We start from the raw sequence: 23,272 nt of genomic DNA on the forward strand, positions 1-23,272 counted from the left end.
TTTTATTAATATTTGAGAAATTGTATTTGAATATTACCAGTGTGAACTCAATTGATTTCAATGGATTTAATTAAATTCTTTTGAACACGACTGCTCAAAGTGGTGGCTCGAAGCCTACACATTCAAAACCTCATTACTCTGACATTTTTAATGTAAATGTTAAGTGTAAGTGAAAAGTTAAGTACTGTAACAGGTCTTTCATGATACTACATATGCTGGGGTGTGAATTTGATAGGTGCTTGAAATTAAATAAATAGTGCTTTAAAAAGTACTTGAAAGTCCTTGAATCTGGTGTTCATGAAAGAGTGGGAACCTTTTGTATGGTTTGCGATAATATCGTAATTGTTTTAACGATGTGCGATTTGATATTATCGAGTATATCGCGAAAAGCAAACAAAACACACCTACAGAGTGCACGCATACATTACGTGAAGAAGTCTTAGTAGTTTAGACTAGTGCGCGTTCTTTCACGGCAAGAATCAGTCTATTCAAATGCATTTAGAATGATCACATAATTCAAGATATGGGGCAGAAAATGTATATATTTATATAATTTCATATAGTTAATTCTGTTGTTTTAATTAGAAATTTTAAAAAGCTTATAAATGTATATATTTTTTAATTTGACATAAAAGATGACATACTTTTAATAAAGTTAGAAAAATGCCATTACAAAGGTGTAAAAACTAAATTCCCTGTAAATCACTTTAAGGAGTCAAATATCATCTCGTAATGGGAAGGCTAATATTTGATCAGAATTTTTGATTATTGATTAGAAGGTGCTCCTGAAATTTTTGACTCTGCTCCTGAATTTTTTTTTTAATTTTAAAAGAATACGCGCAGAGCCCTGTTTAACCACTTTTTATTCATTTAAAAATTGAGAAATTCTCTCAAATGTAAATCTTTTACAAGAATTACAGCAAAAAACAGTTTGATGCAAGAATATATATGTGACTTCTCAAAGTCAGCATGATTACAAATGTGTTATTTATTTTATACAACAGTTCAATAAACAAGAAGTTAATATGACTTACGTTTTAGACACCATATTAACCTGTTTTTGCTCTATTTCTCCAACAAAAATCATTCCGAACACAGCCACAGCGCTGTTTTGCGTCTCTGAGTAACAGGACGGTGTTTTGTTCCAGAAATAATCAACCAATTTAAATGATTCGGTTCAATCGCAGTGAACCACTTACTAACAGTGACTTGCTGCCATCTACTGGCGGTTTTAATTTCACATTTAAGGTACCTTTTCATTTTTTAAATAGTTTAAAACATCAGTTTTCAATGTTTTATGTTTAAAATATCAAAACATTATTTATGCATTTGTAACTGCAGGTTAAAGTATTCCATGTCCCTCAGAGCTGCATTAAACAGTGTGTAAATGCATCTAAATGCCACTTCTAATGCAGCTAAAGATTTAAGATAAATTTTGTTGATACTGATTTCATTTGCTTGCCCAAATGCAAGAATTTCACTCAAAAGATGGTACATACTTTTAGAAAAAAATGGCTTAAAGGTAAAAATGCCCATAAAACTTGATGGAAATAATTAATTTCTATCACTGCTGTGAACTGACCACAGTATATGAAGAATATCAAAAACTTTAGGAGTCAGCTGTCCATTGTAGTCCTTAAGATATCAGCACAGTAACACACTCAGCAAAATATTGTGTAATTATCGTTATTGATAAAATCCCAGAAAATTATTGAGATATCATTTTTTGTTAATATCGCACACCCCTAATTTATGTTGTTTAATTGATATAATAATTTAATGATAATAATAGTTTAAATTAATATAATAATTAATACTTTTGACTCATCCATTTTCTTTAAAGGGGTTCAAAGGCTGAAATGTAAAGTTTATCATTTTACAAAACCTTTTGTTTTTGTAAAAACATGTATCTGAACTGTAAATTATGCTTTTTACAGTAATTTTACAGTTTATGCACCATTGTTTTTGTCAAAAACTAAGGCTAAATCCAAAAACTAAATTATCTCTGGAACTGCCTTGAAAATGTAACACAGTACTGTATGTCCAGATATAGTAACAGTAGATAATAAATACCTGATGGGTGTGCTTTTGGCAGCCAGTAAGAAAGCAATCACACGTAAATGGTTAAAACAAGAGCGACCAACTTTAGATAATTGGATAGATGTGACCATAGAGATTTATGATGGAAAAGATCACTTGTTTTTATTAATTTAAAGAAGTATGTGTTTCTGGGAAAATGGAGGCAATGGATTGATTATGTATCAGAAAGAAGGTCTGATTTTGCTGCTATAAAAAAGTAGGAGATGATTAATGTATAGATGGATATATGTATATAATTTATGCTTGTGTGTGTGTGTGTGTGTACTAGGGATGGAACAATTACTGGTTTCACGATAAATCACGATAAAATGCCCTGACGGTTAGTATTATCGTTTAAAATTGAATTATCATCAAAACCGTATTTGAATTAATATTTGAGAAATTGTATTTGAATATTACCAGTGTGAACTCAATTGATTTCAATGGATTTAATTAAATTCTTTTGAACACGACTGCTCAAAGTGGTGGCTCGAAGCCTACACATTCAAAACCTCATTACTCTGACATTTTTAATGTAAATGTTAAGTGTAAGTGAAATGTTAAGTACTGTAAGAGGTCTTTCATGATCAGTTCTTTTTGAACATGTTCATCTAATTTTAACAAAACCGTGATAATATTGATAATCGTGATAACTTTGGTCACTATAACCGTGATATTAAATTTTCATACCGTTACATCCCTAGTGTGTACATATACGTGCTCTGTTTAATATCTACATACATAATGAAAGTAATTTGAGGTAATTCTGGATGGAACTGAATTAGGACACGTTCTAACCCTGGATGTATATAGTTACTTTTTGTGCGTGTGTGTTTTTTTTTTTTTAACTTGTTACTTTATAAAAAAATTTGTACTTTGATACAATTTAACGAATTTTGAGTATAATTTATATTTGAAACACATTAGGTAATTGTCCATGTCTATATATTGTAAAGACATTGCATTGAGCATTATATGTAACTTGAAATATGCTATATGATTGTACTCAAATGAATGTACAGAATAAACATAAAATGGAGAAAAAAAAAAAAAGAAAATGTAACACAGTGACTTAAAAACCTGGTGTTCCCCTAACTGAAAAAGAATTCTGTAGAACAGTTTAAATACAGTTTGAATTTGGAAAATATTTAAGTGAAAAAAAATATATATATATTTTTTAAGCCCTGTTGACAATCCTAGCCTCTGTACTCTGTTTATTGATTGTGTGTGCAGGTATTTGTTCCAGGAGGTTCTCAGTTATTGCAGCTGCAGCAAGACTTGATATCTCGATGCTCTAATCTGCTGTGCACGTATCACCTGCTCAAACAGATGAGCCTGACACTGTCCTCATCCGTTCCACTTGACATACTGTGAGTCCAGACACCCAATCCAAAAAAAAAAATATTATATTTAAGCCATGATTCCTATTGCAAATGTGTGTATATGGTAGGGTTGTAATGGTGGCAAAGTTAAAGTCCTTGAACTTAGAAATCAATAGAAGTTTCAGAACTAAGTCAAGTTTAATTACATTCCTCACAAAGATAAATGCTTTATTTATCATATACATATGAGGTTATGAGGCTATGCGTTTTGAGAGGGCTGTGGGAAACGAGCAGGCCAGAGCTATGTTTCACGTTTTCTCCCAATTATCCAAAGCAATTGACACTTTGTAAATAGTCAAAAAAGTTAATTGTTTCTTACGCAGGAGCAAGACATATATAATGGATGTTATGTTGCTGGGGAAAGTGAAACTGGTGATTACCTATGAAATGCTTTATACTATGAAGCCCCGTACATCACATGGAAAAAGTAGATATTAAGAATTCACCCCCACAACTTAATTCGTGGCCATGTTTAATTAATTTGTTCCCTCCACATTAATTTGCCTCCCTTTTAGACTTTGTACTTGTTTTATTTGCACATGTGGTCCGAAATACATTTTACAGTTTGCACACCTGTTTTTTTGTGAAATGCTCACACTGTCGAGCCCTGTTTTGGGAAATAAAAAGGTATCTGGTCTATAGCATTTTTTTTTTTAAACCATAGTAAAGAATGCAAAAATAGTGCATAAAAATGAAGGAAAGGGGAAAAAATTAACTTTTATAACCCTCTGTGAAAATAGAAGGTAAGATGTGAGGATTTGGGAAAAGAAACAAAAGATTCCATATCCAGTGGAATAACTCATGCTATATTGTTTCATTCATTGAAATTTGACTGACCAGCCAACAAAACGGAACGCAATGCCACATATGGCTTAATTCAAATTTATGTGCTCAAATACCTCTCTTATTTGGCATGAATCCAAATGTTTCCATGGTCGCGATATAATGTTTGGCTGTTAACCAATTATTTATTTTGTAAGCAAAGCATTCTACTTCATTTGTGTCCTAATATCCATGTAAAAAAAAATCATGTGCAAAAATGTGTTCTGCCGTTCCACCACAGTGGGTGGTTGTCACACTGACCAGCACAGCCCTAGTATACGGCTGCCTAATTGACCTATGGCCTTCACCAGAAATATCAAGAAGATATTGAGCCTGGTTCTTAGACATGTGATGAGTTACATACAGTGGCAAAAAAAAGTATGTGAAATTGTTTGGTTTTCTGTATTAATTTGTCATAAAATGTTATCTAAGCTTTATCAAAGTCACAAGTATAAACAAACCCAATGTGATTAAGCTTAATCTGTTATACATTCCATTAAACATTCACAGTGCTGTGGAAGAGGTAAGTAAACTTTACCATGTTGTCATCACCTCGATGATCCACAACTTTTTTTTTTGTGATGAGTTTCATGAGATGTTCATGAGTCCACTGATTCACTGATGCTCAAGAAGGAAACACAATGCATTAAGAGCCAGGTATATAAATGTATATAAAACAACACCCCTGTATATAAAAAAAACTTGTATATAAAAAGATATGGTGGGTGTTGAAGTCCTGCTGCTTCAACACCCACCATATCCACTAATTGTTCAATTTGTTTGGGCTCAGCTTTTGCTTAGCTAGTGTTGCTTTCTCCCACTAAAACTACAAAAATAAGACAGAAATGTGAGCTACCATAAATAACACAGGGATTGGTTAAATTAGCATTAATTCTTACAGTTGCTGGATTGCAAATCTTAGTGTAAAAACCAGTTTGATTTTTATCTATTAAGAGAGATATAAACAGTTCTAAACAAATAAAACAACTTTGGTGTTTATGGAAACTACCTTAATGACATTGGCATATCAGTATGTTTTTTTTTTATTTGTTTTGGGAGAGGAGAACTTATACCTTTTTTCAAAATCCAATTAAAGGGAGTCATAAGCTGCAGGGATGGTTCATCAAACATTTTATACTGCCCTAATAGAAATCCTTCACTACCCTGGTGCCTTATTTGTTTATAATAATATTTTATTGTATTTTTTAGAAGAGATACTACATAGACTTGCAATTTCTTTTGGTTTATCTTTGAGTTATAAAATTGTTACTGTGTTTACTTATTTCATGTGTTATCTATCTCTGTTTAGAAATGCTGATCTTCAGCATCTGTCTGTTTTGGAGCTGTCCGACTCCACAACTCCTACATCTAGAAGATCAGGTAAAATGAATGAATTGCTTCAGTATAGACAGTGTATGACGGATGATGAGAACGCTGATTGAACACGCTGTGTTTCTTTTTTTATTTTAGTGTTGAATCCTCAAACTGTGGTGGAGTTGTTCTACCAGAATGTGGCCCGTAAAGCCATCATGTCTCAGATCTTCTCCCAGCAGGATGTGGAGGGCAATCAGACCATGTTGCACTGGTCACAAATGATCTCCAGTGTCCTGACACTACTCTGCCAGTTTCTGTATCCTCTTGATGTGTAGTATGCTGGACACCAGTGTTGTCATGATAGCAAAGTTTCAGTAGTCGGTACCAATATTAATTGAATTTAATGATTCTCTATATGAATTTCGGTACCAAAAGTACAAAACTTTGGTACTTGATCTATACTTGAATTAAAAAAAAATTTAATAATTAAAATGTAAAACAATTATATCGTAAATGTCAAGTAATTTTGAACTAAACACATATATAGCCTCAACATATTAGTAAAACGTCAGAGATACAGAGAGCAAAGAAACACAGTACAACATAAAGATTTGTTCATAGTCCCTTTAGACATAATTGACTGTGTAAATATTTGTCATACAAGTATTTTGGATTATACAAGCAGAGACGCACACAGCCCCGGGTGCCTGTTAGAGCACACAGACTTTCATCTGCACTTGAGCATTTTAAAGCAGTCGCCTGTCAATCAGCTCATTTCATGTATTAAATATCGGTTCTCATTTTAGTATCAACTTGGTGCCTAAGTACTGCTACTTTTGACGTCAAGTCACCTTTATTTATATAGCGCTTTTAACAATTCAGATTGTGTCAAAGCAACTATACAGCATTAATTAGGAAAATAGTGTGTCATTAATGCAAAATGACAATAGTAAACACCCAATTTTCAGTTAAAGGCAGTTCATCATTGAATTCAGTGATGTCATCATCCAGCTCAGTTCAGTTTAAATAGTATCTGTGCAATCAAGTCGATGATATCGCTGGAAATTAAGTGTCTAAGCAAGCCAGAGGAACCAAAACTCCAACGGTGACAGAATGGAGAAAAAACCTTGGTAGAAACCAGGCTCAGTCAGGGGGCCAGTTCTCCTCTGGCCAGACAAAACCAGCAGTTCAATTCTAGGCTGCAGCAATGTCACATTGTGCAGAGGACTCTACTGGTTCCTGTGGTCTTGTCCTGGTGGCCGTCTAGGAGACAGCATCATATGACCCCTTTAAAAGCAACTTTCCCCAACACTGGATATGATACCTCTTCATTCACTGCTACGAATTGATGGCGGTCAGATAAGTACGATTTGAACCATGCTAATGCACTTCCATTAATGCCAACAAAGTTTTCTAGTCTTTTCAAAAGAAACATTACTACTAGACATTTGATATTTTCAGCCAGTTCTTGATTGTAAAGCATCTGGGTGAGGTGTAATTCATGAGTTCAGTATTTCCCTTACATCATTTCACTAGCTGGCCCAGCAATCCCAGTTTCCTCTTTCCTGAATGCCTGATGTTAAACTGCCAGTATACACAACTGCAGGTGAGACACCAGTTATCACTTGTCTATTTTCCCAGAAATATGATTTGCCGGATTGTATATGGTCCTCATAAAAATACAACAGCAAAGGAACTATAATTACGGTCTTCAGATCAGTGAATGTGTGTGTTCCTCGCACCAGTTAATATTTAGTTTTTGCTTTTAGCTTTTTTTATTTTTGATTTAGTGATTTTAATTCCTGTTTTTAAGTAGTAATCATCAGTCAATAGTTTTTTGACAATGTTTTTGTTTTAACCCTTGTTTGCACAGTGTATAGCCTACATATATTCATCATAGCCTCATATTGCACATTGCTTTGCTGCGTGTTCCCGGAGGCGGGGTTTATGTAAAATTCTGGGTTCTTGACGTAACGGACCTGGGAAGTAACTCGTTGTAGTCCCTTACCAGTCATTTTTGTAGGCATTAAACTGCCGGAATTTTAAAAGACGATATCTCCTAATTGTAATTGCGATTAGAAATTAGATTAATTGTGCAGCCCTAGGTTCCAGTTTTGCTTAACGATTCCTGGTTCCGATTCCGGTTCCATTTAAATTAACTTTTATTATTTTTTCACTATTTTACCTTCATCCAGTCCATCAATCACATGTGCTTCAAAGTTGATGTTTTTTACACTATCAATAACATTTTGCTTTTCAAGCAGGAATAAGCTGGTTGGCCAAATAGTCCCTTGAGGGCTAAGACACTTGTTAATTTCCCTAAATTAATGAAATATTAACTGTTATACTTCTAACCATGTACACACACTCCATAAAGCCCCTATTTTACAAATAATAATGCAGTCAGGAGATGGTGTGATGCAATGAGTGGTTTCCACATTTTTAAACATTTAAAATGCATGAAAATATATATTTTCCATCACTTTGTTTATCACTCTTGAAATGACCTGTACACTAAGTAATCTAACCCTCATACTTGCATAACAATAGCAGTCTACTGTATTTATTTAGTGGTCCAAGTTGAAGTCAGTATGTATATTAATGACAATATGGGACAAATATAATGTAATTTAGTACATGTACAGTCAGACAAAACAACGTGCACAGTTATTAAAGGCGCGTAGTCGTGGAAAACGATGTGTTCGGCAGTTAAAGCAGCGCGTCTGTAGAGTGTGCGTCATGGGAAATTATGTGCTCAGTAATTAATTCAATTCAATTCAAGTTTATTTGTATAGCGCTTTTCACGATACAAATCGTTGCAAAGCAACTTTACAGGAAATTAAATTTCTACAATATTTAGTGGTAGCTCCTGTAGCTTGTTTATTGAAGATGCAGGACAACCACCTAGCAGTGCATTACAATAGTCCAGTCTAGAGGTCATGAATGCATGAACTAGATTTTCTGCATCAGAAACCGGTAACATGATTCGTAACTTGGCAATGTTTCTAAGATGGAAGAGTGCTGTTTTTATAACATGGAAAATATGATTTTCAAAACACAAGTTGCTATCTAATGTAACACCCAGCTTTTTGACTGTAGAGGAAGTAACAGTACATCCGTCCAGTTGAGATAAATTAAAGAGGCAGGGCGGTGTTTCTGTTATTTGGTTTGTGACATCCTTTACGGGAAACGCTGGCGCAAGGCTGCTCACAGCGCTTGGTCACACGTCCAAAAAAAAGTGGTTCTTTAAAAAAAAAAAACGGGACCGGTTCTCGGTTCCCAACCCTACATTCAAGTACCCCAAAATTTTCTCTTTAATAGATTTGGTCAGTTATTCTTACACACACAGTGAAGGGAAAAAATAAAGAGGTTGTAACATTGTGGCAGTGAGCGCAGAAATGTTACTATTGTATCTAGTTATTGCTGTTCTTCCGAGTCAAATTTCCAACAAACTCTTCCTAGCACATACAGTACACAGCTGATACAGTGTAGTTTGATTTTTTTATTTTTTAACTGTTGTAATATTTTAGTGGGCCACTTAATTTAACATGTGACTGTACAGATGGGGTAAATATGAAGTTTACAGTCTTGATTTACTGATAATAAATAATAAATAGAATAACAAAGTTCTTCAGCTAGATTTGAATATGTTGCCTGCAGTTGCTCTACACAAAATAATATTTTTAATATCACTAACAATTTTTTAAAATAAGTAATATAGTTCTAGTAATGCCTATAAATAATTTTTTACCTTTTTGTCATTGTGGCTCTGGCCTCACTACAGGAATATGTTCGGTTAGTTGGACCCTGGTGCCAGGTGAATGTGGGATCCTATCGTTTTGTTTTGGGTCATTGCTATCTGGCCAGCGGTGAGGGCCAAAAGGTAAGAACATCCAAGTATAACCAGTGGTGTGTCGTCTGTCCTGTGCAGCCTCTGGGGTCCTTCTGTAAGAAAATCTGTACATTTGTATTAACTGTAATAGTATGTCTAGTAGGGCATTTACTCCAGTTTAACCAATTCCTATTTTGATGAATACATTTGTAATATTTCATTATAGATTCTTAAATCCCAAGAATCATTATTTTACTCTATGCTTTTTCAGTTAGTGTGTGAACAAAACACTAAATATTATTTGGAGTTTGCCTCACATCCAATAAAATCACAATAAGCTTTGTGCTTTATTTTTGATATGAAGCAGAGTGGCAGCTTTCAAATTCTGTCAATATTCAAACAATAAAACAAAAAAAAATTTAACAAAAAAATTGGTGCTTTGTAATGTGGCGTGACATTGCTGTAACCGCCTCAGTTCGAGTCGCATCTCTCCCTCGTTACTACTAGTTAAAGTACAAAATAAGCATCTATGAACCTCATAAGGTATGTTGAAAGATACAGTACAACTGAACAAAATTTATTATGTCTCATATAATCAGTACGTGTTTCAAACTCAGAAAGAGATCAATAAAACAGCTTATAAACCATGTTACTGTACTGTTCTCTTTATACGTTTTGCTTTCCAAGTGTGTAATATAAATAAACAGCAACCAAACTCTGTTCAAGAGCCAGGATATGAGTGCCTTGCTCCTTTAATAGTCCAATATGTGGTTTAGATTGGCAAACTCAGCGGCCATTGAACCATTGAGTAAAACTGTAAATTAAATGAAAGAAATATGGAAAATTAACAATCAAAATTACATCAAACTTATTAACAGTGTAACAAGTAAAAGGTGTATATATATAAACATTCGTTAACTCAGAAGCAAGTTAGTAGCATTATCAATACAGTGCGCTAGCGCCGATTGGCAATGACATAAACATATTTGATTATATCACGTTTAAACTCAACATACTCTCCTGCAATATATACTAGACAGACTGATGATTCAAATAAACTTACAGCCACTGCTTTCGACAGGGTTTAGAAGGATTAACTCATGAGTCTTTGTTTTGTTTTTTTGAGAGTGCTTAAACTCTCAATAGATCGAAGTTAGTGATGATGTTCTTTGATAATGTGATAATGTTCTTTGCCCTTTTTCTGTATATAATTTCGCTGTTTGAATAACCGTGGAAATGAAAACGTTATTAGTAACTTACAATGTTTTGATTAAATTGATCACGATAAATACAAATTCAGTTCTATTAAAAATAGCCTACATCAGGGGTGCCCAAACTTTTTCTGCCCACGACCCCCAAAATAACAGTGTCAGTACCTCGGGACCCCCACTTTCCTCTGAGGTGGTTAAAGTATACAAACGTTTTGCACAATGGCGCACATGCACTTATAGCATAATGACAACACAAAGGAACATAACAGTCTAACAACAATAATATAATTTTATAGTAATTTACTCATTACTTGCATTTCAACATTAATCTTACCTAATTAGTTGGGTGGGCAACATGCTGGAGTACAAAACTCCATGTTGGAGTTTTATTTTTAATTCAACATAATTTTTTATTTATGGGTAAAATATGCTATTTCTAATCCTTTAAAAAATTATTTGATTTCTGGAAATCATCTTGCGACCCCTCCTCGTGGTTTCGCGACCCCCTGGGGGGTCCCGACCCCTACTTTGGGAACCCCTGGCCTACATGACACCCATATCTGGTACTTGCCTAAAAAGACTGGTTTTATGTTTGTAGTTAATAGATTACACCAGGGGCAGTTCTAGGATTTCATCTAAATAAACTTTACAGTGCTTGTGAAATCTGTATTACTGTATTAATTAAATATACACAAATACCCATTAAAGCTACAGAATTTAGAGCAGCGAGTGATCCTCTGTTTTTCTTTTGTTGTTTGATTAAAATTATTGACATAAGAAATGCACAGATCTGTCATATTGACGCACATATCCGAAATTTTCTTAACTGTTTAAGTTCACTTAAGATGTAACTGACTCTGTTTACGTGGATACGTGGATTGGGGGGTTGGTGGGCCCACCTAAAAAGGGTCTAGAACTGCCCCTGAATTACACTAACATTAGGCTACTTAGCCTTACCCTGAAGTTGGTTCACCCTCTGACTATTCTCTCCCAAGTGGTTCAATTGTTGTCAGCATTAAGTCTGATTCAGTGGGCTATGTTACACTTTTAATTGACAAGAAATTAATTTTCCTTAAATGTATTGATTCAATACAGTGTGTATTCACCTGTTGATCAAAAATTGCCTTTTACTTGCACCAGAAAATTATTTTGTAACTTTCATGAGGGTGTACTGATTTTATCACTTCTTATTTTCTTATTTTCCTGAATAAATTTAACATCATTCTTTGGTAATCAAACAGACTTGCTACTTGCAAACAATTTTAATCTGCCTTCCAAGTAAAGAGTACCGTATTAGCCCGAATATAAGATGACCCTGATTATAAGACGACCCCCCCTTTTTCAGATGTACCTTTTGGAAAAAGGCTTTTTAAAAACCAAATCTTGTTTTTTCTCAGTAAAACACATTTTGTCTTCAATTATTTTATTCCTATTTTAATTTTTGTTTTGAAAGTATGGTAAAAACTGGTAAAATGTACCAACAATCACATTTAAAAAATATACACTTTTTGATATACCATAAAAAAAAAAACAGGTTGCCCATCTGAATTAGGACATTTAGGCTATCCATCTAATAGTAGCCTACCAAAATCTTATTAACAGTAGAAGTTAAATCTTACTGTAGTCTTCAAATCTGGGTACTGTCTTACGTTTTAAAATCACAAAGGGAGTTTTGTCCCATCAGGCTAACGTGACAGTCACGACTCATGCAGCTGTAAGGTTTTCTGCTTCTTTTGTTTTTACTCGCGATCTTTACAACACGCATTACATTACGTATTTCATGGCACACTCGTTTTATGTGTATTTGGCGCCACCTATTGTTGTGGGTGTATTATTGACATGTCAAAGTCTAGACCCTGAATATAAGACGACCGCGTTTTTTCAGATGCATTTCCAAGAAAAAAATATCGTCTTATATTCGGGACAATACGGTAATTGCTGAATTTAAGTTTCAGAGGGGGTGTACTCATTTATGCTGAGTACTGTAAATAGGAAATTTATTTTCTTAATTTGTCTTGTGAATCATCAAAATTGGTTCGTGAAATTTGTGAGACCAGGCAAAAAAAAGGGGGGAATGAAAATTGTTTCTCTTAGTGGCTATATTCTTGACTCTCCTGGTTAGCTATTTTATTTTTACTTGTACTTGCAGGTAATCCCTGCAAGTACAACTGCTATCTGCTAGAATGGAGAAAGACCTTTTTTTTCTTTTAAATTAAGTTCAATAACATTCTGAATAAAGGCATCAGTGTTAAATTGTACTTCTGAAACTGAAATCATGCTAAAGAAATAGTAGTTTTTTGGCTGGTTCAGCACTTGTTCATTCATTCCAGAATGAGCAAAAAGGCCATTTGGCTCTTTAAACTGTAAGGCAGGACTACAGGCACCATATGTGATTTTTTTATTATTATTATTATTATTTTTTTTTTCGTATTTATATATGTGCATTGCAGAAAAAAAAAAAGAATTGTTCACAAAATTGTTCCAGAAGCAGAAAAGTGCTATCGAATTGTGCCTATTTGCAAATTTTGTTTGCGATGTGTGTTTTAGGCATTGCAGTGTTTCCAGGAAGCAGCAGCTGAGGTGGATAAAGAAGAGTTTTTAATGAAACTCACAGGTTCAGTCGAAGAGGCAGCCACCACAACTGCCCCACGATTACTTTATTACAACAAGGTATGTGTCTGCTAGATGCACAGACCATGTTAAAATGATGGTTCAGCATCTTAATGGGGATGTAATGATTCTAATTGTTTATTTGTTTAGGTTTTGAGGTTATTGGAGGACATTGGTTTGCCAGAGCTTGTGATTCATTTGGCAACGCTGGCCATATCTGAAGCTGCCAATGATGAGAGAATCCAGGTAATAGCATTGTTTGTTTGTTTTTGTTTTTTTTCAGAAAGATTAATTCATTACCATAATTAAATTGTGTAATCCTGTCATGGTTTTTGCTTTTTTGTCTGATGGAATGTTTGGATTAACCCTAAAATGCATAGCTACCTTTTCCCCTCTGAATGTAAATGTGGGTATAAAAAATTATAAAATTAGATGCGTATTCTTTCTAACACATTTTGTCAATAAAAATAAGTTTTAATGGTGATTTAGTTATGTAAATCGCTGTTAAACGCCATTAAAGAAGAAGAAATAAATGAAACCGCACAGAAATTCTCAACAACAGTGACCAGGAAAACAGGACAAATTTTTTTGCCATGCATGGACTAATTAGAAGGATTTTCCTCCTTCAGTCATCACCTTTATATGCTATACACATACCCTAATAACAGTAACTGTATTAACCATTGTAGTTTGGCAGAAATGTGGAATATTTATACAATTTTCATGTTTTTTGTCATAGATTGAATTAATTCCAAAAATCCAGATGCCAAAAACATCTTATCTGTCAGGTTAAAAGAATAATATCTCCGTGATTAGATTGCTGTATAATATAACAAACATTTTAGCTATCTATATATTGTGGTATATCTCAAACATAATTTTGAGAATATCTCTATTTATTATTAATAAGAAACTGACACTTGTATTGCAGGCTGCTCTGTGGACTCGTATATTTAAGCATCATCTGGATCTTGGACACAACAGTCAGGCATATGAGGCCCTGACGCAAAACCCTGATTCTAGCAGGTACTGTGCACTGACATCATTTTCTTAAGGTGATGATACACGGGGCAACTTTTTGAGCAATGCTGCTGGGCAATGTTGCCGTCAACGGGCAACCAGGTGAGAGACAGGGCCCACGACTGATCTAAAGTATCCAGATAAAAATTTGTTGCCCATTCTCAATGGGAAAGTGCCCAAGCAACATTGTTCAAAAAAGTTGCCCCATGTATTATCACCTTTAGCTACAGTTTAAAATGAAATACTTGAGCTCTCTGTGTTGTCTGTGTCTGCAGGCAGCTGGACTGTCTCCGACAGCTGGTGGTGGTTCTGTGCGAGCGTGCCCAACTCAGGGATCTCGTCCAGTTCTCATTTGTTAATTTACATGATGAGGTATGTCAGAATAGTCACTCATACATGTACCTTACAGGTATTTAGCGATAGATGCTATTAATACTAAGTGAAAATAGCATATTTTCTTAGCTCTAGGCAGGGCTTGAAAATGAAAAAAAAAAATCCAGTCGGTTCACTCAGAGCAGAATCGATATTTTAACGTTTCTGTTCCTGCGTTCCTCTGTATTATTACCGTTCCGAAACTGGTTTGCCTAGAAAAAATGCCGGTTAATAACGTTATTTTTCAAACTTTTTCTTTGCCTATAATAATAATAGCCTAATAATAATAATAAAGTACAGCGTTTTCTACTCAAAAAAGAAAAAAAACAAAAACAGGAAGAGATCTGGTAGCCTTATCTTAACCCGCTGCGCTTAGTCACAGCCAATACAGCATCATATTTTCTAGATTTTGGCCAAATTATAGGCTACCAAACAAAAGAAAAAAATCTGTTAACGCTTTAAAGACATTAAAGTACTTTTAAGATATTTTAAAATGTTTGCTGCATTGTTAAAAAAAATGCTACTCGTATAAAATTGCATTTTGAGAGGGGAAAAAAACAGGCCATGTCGCGTAGGCTCACGTCGCATTTTATTATTAGGCTATATTCAGAAATAATGTGCTAAAATGCCGGTAAAACATTTTAAACACCATATATATATATATATATATATATATATATATACACACATTACCGCTCAAAAGTTTGGGATCAGTAAGACTTGTAATGTTTTTTAAAGAAGTCTCTTATAATAAAAATAAAAAATTCAATCGGTTCACTCAGAGCAGAATCGATATTTTAACGTTTCTGTTCCTGCGTTCCTCTGTATTATTACCGTTCCGAAACTGGTTTGCCTAGAAAAAATACCGGTTAATAACGTTATTTTTCAAACTTTTTCTTTGCCTATAATAATAATAGCCTAATAATAATAATAAAGTACAGCGTTTTCTACTCAAAAAAGAAAAAAAACAAAAACAGGAAGAGATCTGGTAGCCTTATCTTAACCCGCTGCGCTTAGTCACAGCCAATACAGCATCATATTTTCTAGATTTTGGCCAAATTATAGGCTACCAAACAAAAGAAAAAAATCTGTTAACGCTTTAAAGACATTAAAGTACTTTTAAGATATTTTAAAATGTTTGCTGCATTGTTAAAAAAAATGCTACTCGTATAAAATTGCATTTTGAGAGGGGAAAAAAACAGGCCATGTCGCGTAGGCTCACGTCGCATTTTATTATTAGGCTATATTCAGAAATAATGTGCTAAAATGCCGGTAAAACATTTTAAACACCATATATATATATATATATATATATATATACGTATACATAGACTATTATTAGTTTCTCTCCACAACAAATCCTCTAAAGTTAACGCTATGCGTGTAGGCTATAAAAACTTCAATCCGAAAACAAATGAATTTAAGGTGAAACTGACGCCTGCCTCGATTGGTACGAATCCAGATGTTTCCATATTCGCGACGTATCTGGATGCTAAAATATTATTTATTATGTAAAAGGCTTTGTACTTCACTCACATCGACATCATCCTTCACGTCGGCTATATCAGCACAGTGAGGCGGTGGTCATGCTGAACGCAACAGATTATACAACGGAGCAGTGCAACTTTTTATGTTTCTTTAACTGTATTTTATTTTGATAATGAACAGGCTGCAATGTCGCAAAATATGTTGTGTCGTTGTGCGCGTGAGGCGTCGGCGCGATATGGTCATACCAACGCTGGTTGGTTATACAAATAGAAGCAAAACATCATTCAAAACTGTTAAGATTTGCAAAATAAATAAAACTGTAAAGCTTTTGCAAAATAAAGAAAACTATTTTCTGCCGTCTCATTTTCCTTTCCGTGAACTTTGGATCGCATCACAATAAACCGAAGCTCAGCACATTTTTTTTTCTTTCGTTTTGTTAATCTGTCAATGATTTAAGTGAAATACGTTTTGTGTATAGGCAAATATAGGCTATTCCTTTTTATGTAAGCCTATAGTTTTATTCTGCTTTCTCCGTACACAAGCGCTGCAGGTGCGCATGATATGTTGAATCCATCTTACACTGTCCACAGTTTAATCAGGAGGGTATCTGGGATGATGGTGTTAAAACTGAAGTCCACAAACAGGATCCTTGCATAAGTCCCTGGTTTGTCCAGATGTTGAAGGATGTAATGCAGTCCCATGTTGACTGCATCATCCACAGAACTGTTTGATCGGTAAGCAAACTGCAAGGGGTCCTCTGCCGGGCAGGCAGCCTTCATTCAATGGCAGTCCTCCAGGTCTTTCAGGCCAAACTCCTCCGCTGCATGGACGAGTCTGGACCAAAAAAATCCACCGCTTTCAAAGAGCTGCACAGCGCGACCGACCTGGCTCTACGCGCCACAAAGACCACGGCTCAGGTGATCGGCAGGTTGATGGCCAGCTTAGTGGTGCTCGAGCACCACTTCTGGTTGACCCTGACGGAGATCAAGGATGCGGATAAGGTCCCTTTCTTTGACTCCCAGGTCTCCCCCACTGGCCTGTTTGGACCTGCTGTTGAAGGCTTCGCTGAACGCTTCACTACTGCACAGAAGTCGTCCCAGGCAATGCGGCACTTCCTGCCCAAGCATTCCAGCTCTGCAGCTGCTCCTGGTTGCCCCAAGTCTGCGCTTACTCAGCAGCCCGCGAATCCTGCGCACTCTGCACCCAAGCCTGAGCCCCGACAGCGCTTCCACTCGGCAAAGCGCTACCCATTTCCTAAGTGAAATGTGCCTCAGGCGTCATCTTGATTTAAAGTACAGGAAGAGAAAGGGGCAAAGTCTCGCTGCAGCCGGACCACCCCTCAAGCAGCCTCGAGTATTCCTCCAAGCACCCCGTTCAGTATCGAGTGCAGAGGTCAATGTGTCTGTTGTAAACATGGGGCCCACTCTTGTGCCAATACAACAAGCCGCTGTGATAGCGGGCAAAATAAAACACAAACATACTCAAAAAGAGAGTAAAATTCCTCTTCCATGTATCACGAGAACCAAGTCCCCGCACGGCGACTTGACACTTGAGTCAATCCAACCCCTTGCCACACAGGCCAAGGCCTGGCAGGCCATCCCCGGAGTGTCAGATTGGGTTTTGGGGATAATAAGATGCCGAGGTGATGAATTTGCTGGCAAAAGGAGCCGTGGAGACGGTTCCCCCAGCTCAGAGCGAGTCAGGCTTCTACAGCTGTTACTTCCTGGTCCCAAAAAAGGATGGCGGCCTACGGCCCATCCTCGACCTCAGGCACCTGAACCTCTTGAGACAGATGGGAATTCGCATTCTGAATTACCTCGACGACTGGCTGGTCTTAGCCCAGTCGGAGGCCGAGCTTCTATCCCACAAATCCCTCCTCCTCAGCCACTTGGAATGCCTGGGACTCAGGGTTAACTTTGCCAGAAGCTCACTGTCCCCCAGCCAACGGATCTCCTTCCTGGGAGCAGTTTTCGACTCGACCCAAATGAGGGTGGTTGTCGCGCCAGAACGTGCTCTGGCCATACAGCAGCTTATGGCCTCATTCAAAATTGGAGCCTCCCGCCCTCTCAGGTTGGTTCAGAAGATGCTGGGCCTCATGGCCTCCACATCTCCGGTGCTACAGTTGGGCCTGCTTCGCATGAGGCCACTGCAGTATTGGCTGAAATCAAGCTTGACGTCACGGACGCCTTTGTATCAAGGTAGACCAGGCCTGCATGGCAGCTCTGGCCCCTTGGAAGAGCCCCCAGTGGCTGGAAAAGGGCATGACTCGGCATGGTCTGCAGAAGGAAGGTTGTCTCAACAGATGCGTCCAGCACAGGTTGGTGAGCTCTGTGCGAGGGCAAACTGGCTTCCGGCTCCTGGTCAAAGGAGGAAAGCCGGTCGCATATCAACTGCCTGGAAATGCTGGCAGTGTGTCAAGCCCTCTGGACCTTCCTGCCAGACCTGAAAGGATACCTGTCCTACATAAATCTCCAGGGCGGGCTTACTTCAAGGCGTCTCTTCTTCCTAGCAGAGCACATCTTGGAATGGGCACACCTCAACTTGCGTTCACTGAGAGCAACGCATGTTCCGGGCATACTGAACCAGGGAGCAGACATGCTGTCTCGGAGCAATGCTCCATCTGCAAACAGTTCAGAAAATTTGGGAGATTTTTGGGCAGCAGAGGTCAGTCTTTTTGCCTCAAAAGACAACTTTCACTGCTTAACTTACTTTTCGAAAAACAGGGATGCGTTGGCCTACGCTTGTCTCAATCTCCTCCTGTACGCTTTCGCTTAAATGGTCGGTCTTCTCCGCCTGGTGCGTCACCCGCAGCAAAGACCCAACCTCCTGCGACATACCAGTGATATTGTCCTCCTTCCAAGAGTTGCTGGAAAAGGGACGTTCCCCTTCCACACTCAAGGCCGGGGCTGACCTCGATGAGTTTGGCCCTCTTGCCTCCTGCAGAGTTTGCCCTGCTGAATACTTGGACCCTCTAAGCCCCCTTGGGTGCTTAAGGCGAGTTAATATTGGTCGTTCTTCTAGCATAGCACGGCTGGATTGTACTGGTTCCCCATAGCGTCTTAGCGACGCAGTATGAGTGAAGGGGAAAATGAGTACTGCATAACTAGCCATGCTATGTAGCTGCACAACTCAGTGTCGTCGTTTCAGTCAAAGTTACCTGAGGATCCCATGGCGAAATGCCTGTTTATATAGCCAGATGACCCTGCCCATTGTGGCAGGCTCTGGCGGGCTTCGTTGCCATAGGCTCGTGCAGCTCCACTGCCAAACCATTGGTTCGTTTTTAAATACACTGCACAAACCAATGGCCGTGCAGTTACACTGCATTATTGAAAAAAAGGCTTCAGTTATCGGAGAAAAATTACTTTTCCCCATAGCGATGCAGTACTCGTTCCTGTATCTCAGGGAACCGAGGTTACGTTAGTAACCGAGTACATTCCAGTTTACCTAATTAATGCAGCCTAACAATCCTTTAACTGATTTGAATTATAGAAATGTGATAGTGTGTTATGTGTAAGCCAGGTTATAGAGATGGGAAGGACTATAATGCGATAAGAGCTCGCTGAAGTACTGAAGGAGCTAAACTTTAAAATTAACAAGATTTTAAAATGTGTACGATGTTAAATAGGGAGCCAGTGCAGAGTTGACAGAACCAGGCTAATATGTCATACTTTCTGGTTCTAGTACGAACTCAGCTGGAGTTGGTTTAAGTGTGCAGAGCAACCACCCAATAAAGCATTACAATAATCTAACCTTGAGGTCATGAACACATGAATTAACGTTTCTGCATTTGACATTGAGAGCATAGGTCGTAATTTAGATATATTTTTAAGATGGAAAAATGCAGTTTTACAAATGCTAGAAACGTGGCTTTTAAATGATAGATTGCTATCAAATAGCACACCTAGGTTCCTAACTGATAATGAAGAATTGATAGAGCAGCCATCAAGTGTTTAGACAGTGTTCTTGGTTATTACATGCGGAGGTTTTTGGTCCGATATTAACACCTGTTTTTTTTTTTTTTCAGAATTTAGCAGTAGGAAATTACTAGTTGTCCAGTTTTTTTATATCAACTATGCATTCCGTTAGTTTTGCAAATCGGTATGCTTCGTCGGGCCGCGACGAAATATAGAACTGAGTATCATTAGCATAACAGTGAAATTTAACACCATGTTTCCTGATGATATCTCCCAAGGGTAACATGTAAAGCGTGAAAAGCAACGGTCCAAGTACTAAACCTTGTGGTACTCCATACTGCATTTGTGATCAATATGATACCTCACCATTCACTGCTAGAAATTGATGACGGTCAGATAAGTATGATTTGAACCATGCCAATGCAATTCCACTAATGGCAACATAATTTTCTAGGCCACTGAAAAGAATGTTGTGGTCAATAGTGTCGAACGCAGCGCTAAGATCCAGTAGCACTAATAGGGAAATGCAACCATGATCAGATGATAAGAGCAGGTCATTTGAAACTATGATGAGAGCAGTCTCAGTACTATGATACAGTCTAAATCCTGACTGGAAATTCTCACAGATACAATTTTTCTCTAAGAAATATAGTTGTGAGGATACTGCCTTTGAGATCGGTCTGTAAACTAACTCTCTGTAAATAGTAGATGCTGCTTTGAAAAATGCAACTTTCAATATGGCCGCTTTATTGAAGGATGCCCCATTTTCTGAATAAAAGAGCCAATCGCTAATCGGTAAGGTCAGTGCATCACTGCAGCTGCCATTAGAGGTCCCGGTTGCTATAAAAACAGTCAGCGTTCTGAGACGTGCGCTTAGGACTGCGTATGCGCACTGGCTGGTCTAGCCTGAAAAATAATCTTTTTTTAAAGCAAAAGAAACAACATTTATGAGACAGTTGTTGTCAGATTTCATTGGTGATTTCAAATGTGAAATTTAATTGTAAGCTTAGTGAACCGTTTTGGAGAATTTGATGTTTCCCCATTCAAAGAGATAGGAGCTGCACCTGCATGCCCAAGAGGCGTTTCAAAGATGGCCGCCTAGTGAAATGACTTGCCTTAAAGGGACTTTTATACTTAGTGCAAAAAATTGATTTCAAACTCGGGTCCATTGCGTCAAAAGATGCTACTATGCGCTTTACGCCCTACACCACTGAGCCTTTTGTACTACGCGCATCTTTTGTAATGTTGTCTACGCCAACCAGACATTGGTGGGCGGAGCTAGTGTAAATAGCACCTATTTAGTGTAAATAGACACTCTGATTTATTATTCTTTCAGCCCTGTCAAGTAAGTTGTTAAAACATACTTTTATGGATTTAATCTCATTTAATTTACCAAAGTCTTTGCCTTTGACCTTTGATGTAAACATTAAAATAACCGTAAATTACATCAATTTTTTTTTCTTTTTATTCTTGAAATGATTGTTAAACTTTCTTCTCCTGTGTCCTGTTCTTCTGCTATATCCAGAATGGCAGAGCGTACATTTGCGTTTCCTTTTTTCATTTTCTTTAATAATATATTGTACCCTATACTCTTGTTATATTCCGTTGGAATCAAATTGTCACAGCTGTGAGGTAGTTCCTAAACGTGCTGTTGAGAGAGTGACTGTAAATTTAATATTGATTATTATGTAAATTTGGTAAATTGATAATTATTAGCTTCCCCCAGCTGCCACTGCTTAAACGTGCTTGAATTCTACTTCTTGAATTTATACTGCACTTTTCACAAGGCATTCTTACAGTTTCGACAAAATTTATAGCCAGCTACATAACTTTACCTTTATGACATATTTAAATTCTGCAAATTCACAATAACTTTCAGTTTAAGTTTACAATAGGGCTGCACGATAAATCGCATGCGATATTTAACGCGCATCTTGTCAGAAATCCAGTTCTGTAATCAGCGGTAAATCTCCATCACCTGCGTGCTTTCACATTGAGCAGCATTAACTACACAGAGCCGTTGTTGACTGACGAGCTGTGCAAAAAATCGCGCGAATATGAACGTGGTTTTGCGCAGCTCCTCAGTGAACAACGGCTCTGTGTAGTTAATGCTGCTCAATGTGAAAGCCCGCACGTGATGGAGATTTACCGCTGATTACAGAACCGGCTTTACTGATAAGATACGCGTTAAATATCGCATGCGATTTATCATGCAGCCCTAGTTTACAAGTAAAAAAAAGGATACATCCTTATCAAATATCTCCAGAACGTCACTGTCCCTAGGCCATTCTTATTGTCGAGCCCTGTCTTCAATTCTTACTTGTATTTTTAGCAAGCTTATTGTGTTGTTTTGTGCTTTGTGTTCTTCAGGTGGTCAGCATTATTGAGTCTCGTGCGAGAGCTGTGGACCTCATGACTCACAACTACTATGAGCTTCTGTATGCTTTTCATATCAATCGTCACAACTATAGGAAAGGTAAAACTGATGGTCAGCGTTACAGTGACGTTTCAAGTTTTGTGGGGGAAAGGATTAAATATTAAGTAAAAATAAATCCTCCTGCAGCTTTATTTATTATTGTTTTATTGTTCAAATGAGCAATAAAAGTAATTGTTTTATTCAGGCAGGATTTGGCCATTAAGCCAACAGTAAATTGTTTGTGTGCTTAAGCCGGTACAGTGATGTTTGAGTACGGTATGCGTCTGGGCCGTGAGGTGCGAACTCTGCGTGGTCTCCAGAAGCAGGTGAACTGTTATCTAGCTGCCCTCAGCTGCCTGCGTCTCGTTCATCCGGACTACGCATGGATTGTGCAGCCCTCGTCTGGAGCAGCGGTAAGCATCTGAAACATTTGTACCGTATTGGCCCGAATATAAGACGACCCTGATTATAAGACGACCCCCCTTTTTCCAGATGTATTGGATGGAGTGCTCAGTCAGCAGCACAATATTAGGGGTGTAACAGTACATGTATTTGTCCCGAACCGTCACAGTACTAATGTCATGGTTCGGTTCATGCAGTCAGACGACAAATACAGTCAGTCATAGGCGATCAATCCATAAGGGGGGCGCGCATGGTAATGCACCGCTAACGGTCACAACAGGAAAGAGCAGAAGAGACAATCTATGCACCAACCCAAAGCAAGAACGGTGAGTTCAGATGGCGTACAAGGGCTCGAAGAACCGCCTGCTTGTTTTAAATCAGCAGTGTGGGAAAGTTTCAGGTTCTAGAGA

At 37.4% G+C, this 23,272-nt stretch overlaps 1 protein-coding gene across 1 annotated transcript in view; it reads left to right on the forward strand.

Moving 5' to 3' along the window:
• The window catches only part of LOC107740249 (nuclear pore complex protein Nup160-like), a gene marked incomplete at its 3' end in the record, with an annotated part of 49,736 nt that extends 26,863 nt beyond the window's left edge, over window positions 1-22,873 (forward strand). Inside the window, exons 18-28 of the mRNA XM_016552609.1 lie at window positions 3,313-3,449; window positions 5,593-5,663; window positions 5,754-5,913; window positions 7,134-7,203; window positions 9,382-9,480; window positions 13,188-13,310; window positions 13,401-13,496; window positions 14,182-14,276; window positions 14,546-14,642; window positions 22,415-22,520; window positions 22,713-22,873. Of these exons, the coding sequence (XP_016408095.1) occupies window positions 3,313-3,449; window positions 5,593-5,663; window positions 5,754-5,913; window positions 7,134-7,203; window positions 9,382-9,480; window positions 13,188-13,310; window positions 13,401-13,496; window positions 14,182-14,276; window positions 14,546-14,642; window positions 22,415-22,520; window positions 22,713-22,873 (1,215 nt within the window). The remainder of the gene's footprint in view (window positions 1-3,312; window positions 3,450-5,592; window positions 5,664-5,753; window positions 5,914-7,133; window positions 7,204-9,381; window positions 9,481-13,187; window positions 13,311-13,400; window positions 13,497-14,181; window positions 14,277-14,545; window positions 14,643-22,414; window positions 22,521-22,712) is intronic.
• Between the last annotated feature and the right edge of the window lie 399 nt (window positions 22,874-23,272).

This window comes from Sinocyclocheilus rhinocerous, unplaced genomic scaffold (assembly GCF_001515625.1).
Source record: "Sinocyclocheilus rhinocerous isolate Xijiao unplaced genomic scaffold, SAMN03320098_v1.1 scaffold1366, whole genome shotgun sequence".
NCBI lineage: Eukaryota > Metazoa > Chordata > Actinopteri > Cypriniformes > Cyprinidae > Sinocyclocheilus > Sinocyclocheilus rhinocerous.